The sequence below is a fragment of the Eucalyptus grandis genome, chromosome 11 (genome assembly GCF_016545825.1).
Source record: "Eucalyptus grandis isolate ANBG69807.140 chromosome 11, ASM1654582v1, whole genome shotgun sequence".
NCBI lineage: Eukaryota > Viridiplantae > Streptophyta > Magnoliopsida > Myrtales > Myrtaceae > Eucalyptus > Eucalyptus grandis.
The window spans coordinates 558,596-567,305 of record NC_052622.1 but is presented as its reverse complement, the minus strand read 5'-3'; the positions used below and the strand labels follow the sequence as shown (position 1 = coordinate 567,305).

Genomic DNA, 8,710 nt, shown 5'->3' with positions numbered 1-8,710 from the left:
TTTAAAATCCCCCTGCGGTTAACTCTTCCGTTTTATTTACGTGGAACGGGAGCTCCAATAATCACGGCCTTTGTTTAATAACGTTCAAACCTAATTAATAACTTTTCACATTAGGCCAATATCCATCACCGTCTTCACTAATATTTCAAGGGAGAAATTTATCCTCTGGTCTCTCAACCTAAAATAACCTAAAATTCAAGTTATGAAATATTGATCCTAAGTAAATTCACGGAGTATTTTTGCCATTTGGCACTAAAAATTGCAAGCCATCATTAAACACCACTCTTGATTGTCAAACTAAAAATTTAGCACGTGCACAATTATGTCATTTTACTTGGAAATTTTCATCATTAATGGGCATCATTGCCTCAATTCGACGGAAATGGCTAGCATAGATCGAGTCTAGTTTCGAGTAATTACAGTAAAAACAACTTTTTACACGATGATTATTAGCGACGGCCACGGGCCCGCCCTGCACCTTTATGTGCTGTGCGTGCCGGCCCACGTACCAAGCCGAAGAATAAGATGAATAGTAAATTACGGTAGCTGATGAGCTTTGCTGCAGCAAAACAATTTTGACGAAAGCATTGTCTGATTCTGAACCAAAAATCAAGAAACGATCAAAGCAAGGTGATGGACGTATTAGGAAAGCACAGCGACTCTTCCTAGAACTTTCTTGCATGGGATCAGCGTCAATTTGCAAATCCTCACCAGTTTGTCCATTTGTCATTTAAAATTTTAGAGAATCATACACACACAGAGGTCAGAGAGCAGGTAATCCTAATCTCTTATAGTAGGAAATGGTGCAGGTAGAACATAAAGTCGGTCAACCCCTCTCCACTCAGTAGCCTCCTAGTACCTTGCAACGGTTCAGGCAGGACAGAGAACTCCCGTGCACATATATAACCACTACGTAACTGCAGATGCAATTGTACACGATCCATCTGCCATTTCTTCTCCACCCAAAATGGCTGAAAAAGAGGTGGAAGATCCCAAAAAGAAGCGTGTCAGGCAACCACCTTCAATACCGTTTCTTTGGGAAGAGAGGCCTGGAATGCCCAAAAAGGACTGGAAGGACAACGCTTCCTCGTCTAGGCCAGTTCCACCACCAGCCAAGCTAGTTGCTTCAATCCCCTTCACATGGGAGGAAAAACCAGGAAAACCACTCACCTCTATCTCACAGCCACCGACAGAACCCAAGACACCGACCACAAACACAAACCTCGTTGGCCCACCATTGCCTCTACCCCCCTCCCATTGCCTAGAAGCTGATGGTTCTTACAGAGATTTTAGCGACAATGATGGTGATGGTGACTCAAATGATGAAACATCTGAGTTGGATGGTGAACCATTTCTCTTTGAAACGAATGATAATTCATTTAGTTCCCCACCCTCTGTCCTGGTGAATCTCTTTTTGTCGTCTACGACGATCTCCACAGCCATTCCGGTGCAAATGATCTACTCGAGGGGCGATGCTGGTCCAGAGATTCAATCCTGTCCTTCATCACCAGCTTCAGACTCTAAGAGTAGCACAAGCAGTTCTGCGTCTGGAACTTCAAGCCTTGTGGGTGCTTCCTTCTTGGAATGCCTCTTTCCAATACTTCCACCGAACTCTGGTTTCGTAGAAAAAGTTGAGTCCTCTGAGAGACAGCTTTCTAGTGTAACAGAGCTAAATGGTACAACTGAGGATAGAGAAAGTAATAGCAGCCTCATGGTAAGACGACCGAGGACTCTAGGGGAGCTAATGCTGATGAGCCGGAGGATGAGTTGCAGGAGGAAAGCTGTCAACATGAGAAAACAAAACCTGTCAATGGTAACTCGAAAAGCATCTAAGTACTTTCATTATTGCACAAAACTGGATGTAGATGTCGTTCAACTATTGCACAACACAAAAATTCTCTAAGAAGCGCATTAAGGGAATTAAAACTGACGAGGCTTCCTTGTTGACACTAGCAGGACTGACACTGAATATGTTTCTCAAGATTTTTCCAAGAAAATTAATGAGAATTACCTTTCTGTCATGCTATTGCAGGAATTTTCAAGACAGAGTGCTTTTGGATGCGGCATCTTTGGATCAGGCAGCAACATGCTCAAAGGTTTGAGTTGCAGGCGTCAGTTAAGATTGAAGCTGGTTTGAGGTCATAAAGACGAAAGCTAAACTAAATCTATTTCTATTTGGAAAGCTATCCCAAAAGCTAAACTAGATCTCGTCCAATCTCTAAAGAGCAGTGCATGTCTCCTTAACTCCCTTTGAACTTTGCAATGATCACAACGTATTTATGAGAAACAATATGTACAACTGATACATGATTCATCATCTTGAAGATTTATGCATTTCAGCAACTTTACGTATCCTTTCTATTGCAATACGAATGTTGCCTTCAGATAATGTAGTAAAACAACAACGAAACCAGCCTGGTTCTATGGAGTGGCATGCCGAACCGGGTGTTGCGTTGACCTTTGCAACATTCAGAAGCTTGTCCCACAACTCAAGCTCCTCCTTCACACTGTGAGAGTGCATAAGTCCGCTCATATCCACCCAACAATACAAACCACCACTGCTGTCCACGTACTTGACTCCTATTTCTTTGAGGCCACTCACAAATATATCATACATCTTCCTTATCCTCTTTCTATTTGTTTCTAGATATCTCCCAATAAAGCTCGTGTCCGAAAGCAAAGAAATCAGTAACCTCTGAGTGGGTGCAGAGACAGAAGAAAATCTGGTTAATTTTTTGGCAGCAGCCAAAACATCATCATTATATGAATATATAACCCCAACTCTAAAGCCTGCTAGGGATAGATCCTTTGACAGACCGTACAAAATATGAGCCCTGCTCTTGTCAAAATTTTCTGCATCCAAAATCTTGGCCAAGCTAAAAAATTCCTCATTCCCATGAATGGAACCTGCAAATATCTCGTCAGAGATTATGTGGATATTCTTGTTTCGGGCAAAGTCCAAAATATCATGGAGCGTTTTCTGCGGCAGTAAATTGCCCACAGGGTTTGATGGGTTAGAGATGAGGATTCCCTGAACTCTCTGCCCCCTTTTTCTGGCTTGATTGAAAGCTTGTTGAAGAGCAGCAATGCTTAGAATAAAATTGTCAGCGCTGTGACAATGAACCGGAATCAGCTCAACTCCAGTTCGCCAGGTCATATCCCTGTCGAAACTGCAGATTGGATGCAGCATATATTTGCGCAATAAAAACATGTGTCAACAGTAACACATTATAAAAAAACACACACACACATACACAAAGGGAAGCTATCTGTGAGAGCTAGAAATACCCAGGATAATAGGGTGTGGGAACAAGAAATGCATCTCCGGGATCAGCCAAGCAATAGCACAAAATCTCTATAGCAGGAGTTGCACCAGCTGTGAGTACAATTCGTGATGGATCAAATGAGATTTCTCCTCCCATAACCTGCGACATGAAGCCCGCCATCGCCTGCATTCTCCACAGAAGAAAGGAATCGCAACCATGACCACCACGTTCATCAAGTGTTATCCATCCAATTAAAGCAAGAAGTTTATGTGGCAGCCTTGTTCCTTTTTCCAAACCAATTACTGATGAAGACAATGGTCATTTGGTAATAACTACCAATATTAGATGGGTGGATGCTTTTCCCTGCCGTCATAGACCATGTCTATTGGCTAAAAAACAATTGTACCTCCGTTAGGAGAGACGAATACCTCTTTCAATTCCGTCACTCCATCATGAGGCTGGTACCCCGTGATCCCACCAATGCCCAAATGACGCTTGTCGCCTCCATGTCCAATCATTGCGCCAGTCAGATTCTCAGACAGCCATTCCTCGATCAAATCCAAGCACAACTACACCAAGCAAGTAGAATAACATTGATCATGCACTCTCACGATTACTCCCCAAGAAAAAATCAGGATCGAAAGAAAATGCAAACAGAGCGCATCGGCAAACCGTCACGTGCCGATCAATTGCGAATGAATCACAACACGACCGCATCTAGCTACATGATGCAGGGGACAGTACCCTGTTCTCGGACAATCCCAGCTGGATGATCCCGTTCGGGTTAGCGACTTCGTCGAAAGGATCCTGCGAAACTCGACCCAGTCCCACGTAGTATGGCGATTCTTCCGCCTTCGCAATCGGCTCGGCTCTTTCGGAGACCCGCCGGGTGGCGAGGAAGCGGAGGCGCCTGATATGGAGGTAGCAGAAGAGAGCGCAGGGGACGAAAGTGCCGAGGATCAAGCCTCCTCGGCCTCCGACGATACCTCGCAATGGGACTACCAGTCTCATGATCGAAGAGCGTTTGGTGATTGATCGCTCGGGATGATTTCAGTATAAGAAGAAGAAGAAGAAGAAGAAGAAGGGTGGATCGGAGGGTTCGAATCGGGTGGCTTTGCGTTTTTTATCCCTTCCTTCGTCAGCATGCCAAGCTGAGATCCGAGTTGCCGGCTCTTTCTTCATGTCCGGTCGATTCTATTGCCACTTTAATAAAAACGAAAAAAAAAAAAAAAGCCACGGACAATCTTAAACTATACTCCTCTTAGAAAGGGGGGAAGGGGGAATCCAAATTAGTGAATTGTACTTGACTCGGGACCTTTAAACTGAAATGGGGCTATAATGTCCAAACGTCGTGGTGTGGAATTCTCAATTATACTTCAGTGGGGTTGTGCAAATTTACAAGCAATGCTCAAGTCTTGCAAAGCAGCGGGCCTACCGTTTCTCAAGGTCGTCAATGTTGAATTAGTAAATAAAGTTGAGGGTAAGGCCAAATAAGCCAATAAAATTAGGTTTGAAGTTGAGGCTGAGGCTGAAATAAAGGATGAATTTGAGTTTCGAGTTGAGCTGAGAGATGAGGTTTGGTTTGAAGCCGGTGCTCGGGCTGGGCTAGGGTGAAAAGGATGCTTATATTAGACATTTGAGATAATTTTTTTATTTCTTTTATTTTTCTATTTTTTTCTTATTTTTCCTTTTTTCCTTTTTTTCTTTTTCATTTTTTTCTTCTTGATAGTACCGAGAGTGATGAGGATGATATTGGGAATGTGGACGATAGTGAGACACCTCACTCTGGTGGCCGTGCCGATGATGATCTAAACTATGAACCTCAAGATGTGTTTATGAAGCCATGATGAACACATCTTACCTTATAATGAAGAGTTCTTTTGAGAGAGGAAAACGACAAAAATAAATAAAAAGCTGAGGATACTAAGGAGGTTGCATTGGCTACTTAGGGCATGTTTATTTGGGTTTTGTTTTTGTTCCCCGAAACACAATTTTTGTTCTTTTGTTCCGAAACAAAAAAAGAATAGAAACGCGTTTGTTTACACTTTTGTTCTCGTATTTTTTTTTTTAGGAACAAATTTGGAACAAAACAATAAACAAGAAAAACTTGTTTCTTGTTCTCTAAAACACTTCCAATAAATAATTTTTCTCTCTCCTATTTTTTCCTTTTCTTTCTTTCTTCTTCTTTTTTTCTTTGACCGGTCACCAACCTCCGCCATGGCCGACGACCTCGGCTGGAGCATCGCCGGGGGCCGGCGAGCCTCGCGTGGTCAGGCGAGGCCGCCAAAAGAAGAAAAAAATTAAAAATTAAAAAGAAAAAGCAAAATAAAATAACAATATTAAAAAATTAAAATAAACAAAAAATTATACAAGTTTACCAAACATGTTTTTGTTCTTTTTCTATTCCAAAAACAAAAATTTTGTGCGGTTATCAAACAAGTTCTTCTATTTAAAAATTATTCCCCGAACATAAATAATTTTTTTTTTTTTTTGTTCCTTTGAACAATTTTTAAACAAAAACGTTACAAAACATAGTCTTATTCAGTTTAAGATAACATGAAGGAGGGTGAAAATTGACGAGGGACGAGGAACAGACGAAGGTCTCAATGCTCCTTACCGTGGAGACTAGGAATTAAGCAAGCAGGGTAAACTTGTACCTATTAGATATGACTCTTACGGGAACTAATTTCAGGTAGGCATGAGATTTCCATCTATACTCAATTTAAAGGAATAGTGCAAAAATATGTAATCACAAATGGATACAACAATGTTTGCAAGAATAGTGTATGCAAAAATATGGATTCCGTGCATGTGAATGGATGTAAATGAACCCTTATAATAGTTGGATGAAGACAGAGAAAGCTTGTGTTATAAATAGAGTTGATGAAAAACATACTTGCCCAAAGAGTATAAGAAACAAAAATACATCTTGTATAGGGCTTGCTCCTTGCCTGAGATCAGAGCCAATACGAAATATATCGTAGCACAAATACAAATGTTGTAATGGAGACGTGGGCATTCGTACTCAACAAAAAAAACCCTGTTACGATGTAATTGCTAGAGCTAATTAGATTATTAAGGGCCCATTTGTCAAGCAATATAAGTTGTTGACATAACTCTATTAGATAAATGTAGCGAAAACCCCAAATTTGATCTTGAACTTAGACGTGTCAACATGTTCAGGAGAATTTTAGTGGGCTTTGAAGGCTTGTCTAAAAGGTTGTCGGAAAGTAAATGGGCTAGATGTTGCTCGATGTAAAGCAAATGCTGCGTTGCGTTGTTGGAAGAGATGAAAATGGTCAGAGGGTTCAAGTTGAATGGCCGATGTTGAAGCCAAGGCACGAGACGGTTAGACTTGATTCCTCGAGCTGCTACTTGGAACCATGAAGCGAGCACGGGTAATGATTGTACCTTCGAAAGTCATCAATAAACAGTAAAAGTAGTGCTTGTCTTGATCGGTTCTTTCATAAAAAGAACAAATTCTTTTGTTAAAATAAATTTGTATTAATTGCTTAAAAAGATACATTATAAATACATAAATTTCATAACAAAACAAATTAAAACAGAGCAAAGTCAATAATATAATATAAATCTAGAAAACAATATGATCAACGGAGCATCGATGAGATTAAAAACATGCTCATTTCATATTAATGTATCTGTTAAGCAAAATATTCATCAGCTGATTACTAAATATCGTAGTTTCATTAGTAATGAGCACATGGCAAAAATTCGTCTTTTAATAACTATAGTCTTGCCATTTGGTAGTGACACCTAGATTCGACTGTCTCTATACTACGTTGTATGGAGACAACCAAACTAAGTTGAATGAATGCAAATTCAACATTTGGGACAAATTTTCATTCTTTATCGAGACACTAAGGCTCCTACAATCATCATTGAAGTTGGAGGCAGAAGACTTGTCCACGAGTAGAGCACAAGTGCATGGAATTCACGAAAGCATACTTATATGCTCCCAAAATCTAGAATTAGATCGGGAGAAAAGGGCTCCAAAATATAGATAAGGAGAGAAAAAGAAACAAGAAAATTACAAAAATAAGTATAAACAAAATCAATAAGAGAAGGAGGGGATCCCCATGGGTGAAGGTTGAAAAGGATGGAGGAAGACGAGCAAGGGAGAGAATGGAAGGAACCCCCAAGATTGAATCCATAAAAATATAGTTGACTTTGTATTAAATTCTCCTTGTATACATTATATTATGTTTTGCGCGGCCTCATCGATTTAGTTTTACACTGTCTCCTCTTGCAAAACATAAGAATTGTGCAAGGCACATTACGCAAAATGGAAAAACTTGTACAAGGAGAAATATTCGACGTTACTTATGGAGAGCTACATATCAATGGCTTGATGGCCATGATAAAATGCACATGAATGGACTAATTCCCAAATATGAAATAAGTAGTACAATAACGCGCTGAATGATAGGTTGAGAAACCACAAAATAAAAAAATAAAATGAATGTAATTATATTAAATTTAAAGAAAAAATAATAAAAGAAAGAGGAGAAAACAAAAAGCAAAATGATGAAAATAAGGCATTCAACCCTAGCACCACTACAGATGCACCGTAACCCAACTCTACTAGGTTAGTGTCAATCAATGTTTGACTGTGACGTATCTTCGTAGCTGCTCTAGTATTTCTCTTGATAGCGTACTCTAACATATTTAAAGGAGATAATAGTACAAATAATCCGTAAACTTTTGTCCAATGTGTAATATAATACTTAAACTTTGGCCAAATGTATAATTTTGCCCCTACACTTTTATTTTGTTAAATGTGGTTTCTAACTATTGATAAATGTTCAACGTGATATTTGGATTATATGAAATCATATTGAATTTCGGGAATCGTATTAAATAAATTAAAAGTTTGAGGATAACATTACATATTACGTTTAAAATTCAGAAATCATTTGCTTCATTCTCTCTATTTAAAGATTTCACGAACGGATATTCGTGTTACCTCATGGTAGCAAGAACTCTTTTGCTTGAGGTATCCACGAAAAGTACTCCACACGAAACGACAAGGGGAATCACAAGGAGCGGCTTTTCTTTTGGACTGGCACACCAGGCAACTCCTGGTCACACCCCGCGGACCCAAATTGTTTTTTACTCAGAATCGCTTTTTCTTTTTCCTTGTCTTCACTTGTTGAAAGCGAAATACAGAGAGGGGAAAAAAAACTTACGCAGGAGAAAAGAAACAAAGAGTAGGAAGTTTCAGGGGGTAGTGGCGAGTGATTCTTCATTGCAGTGTACCTCATTTCGGTGGGTGCAAATCGAGGTGTGTCTATGGTTGCTTTCAAATTGCAATGATACATATCTAAGCTATGTTTGCAAAATCCTATGTCAGATAATTGGTATGGTATAGAATAATTAATACTGAGAGTGTCGATGAGTCTGCTCGGGTTCATTTAATAGCCGAC

The 8,710-nt window shown here is 39.8% G+C and overlaps 2 protein-coding genes across 5 annotated transcripts; one reads left to right on the top strand and one right to left on the bottom strand.

The window, feature by feature from the left end:
- Nucleotides 1-573: 573 nt before the first annotated feature.
- LOC104424327 (probable aminotransferase ACS12) lies at nt 574-4,462 on the bottom strand. 4 transcript variants are annotated; one of them, XR_005547761.1, is made up of 5 exons: nt 4,011-4,462; nt 3,695-3,835; nt 3,289-3,449; nt 2,012-3,170; nt 574-1,804 (listed from the first exon to the last, which is right to left on the bottom strand). XR_005547761.1 is itself a non-coding variant. In XM_010036702.3 (4 exons), exons 1-4 carry the CDS (start codon nt 4,275-4,277, stop codon nt 2,315-2,317), a joined length of 1,425 nt encoding a protein of 474 aa, XP_010035004.2. In that variant the 5' UTR covers nt 4,278-4,462; the 3' UTR covers nt 574-2,314. The 4 variants fall into 4 exon arrangements, 1 of the variants encoding a protein (XP_010035004.2); XR_005547762.1 differs by having other exon boundaries at nt 574-1,747; XR_005547763.1 differs by having other exon boundaries at nt 574-1,613.
- LOC104424326 lies at nt 963-2,165 on the top strand. Its single transcript, XM_010036701.3, has 2 exons — nt 963-1,813; nt 2,033-2,165. The coding sequence occupies exons 1-2, from the start codon at nt 968-970 to the stop codon at nt 2,135-2,137; spliced, it is 951 nt and encodes a 316-aa protein (XP_010035003.1). The 5' UTR covers nt 963-967; the 3' UTR covers nt 2,138-2,165.
- Nucleotides 4,463-8,710: the final 4,248 nt, after the last annotated feature.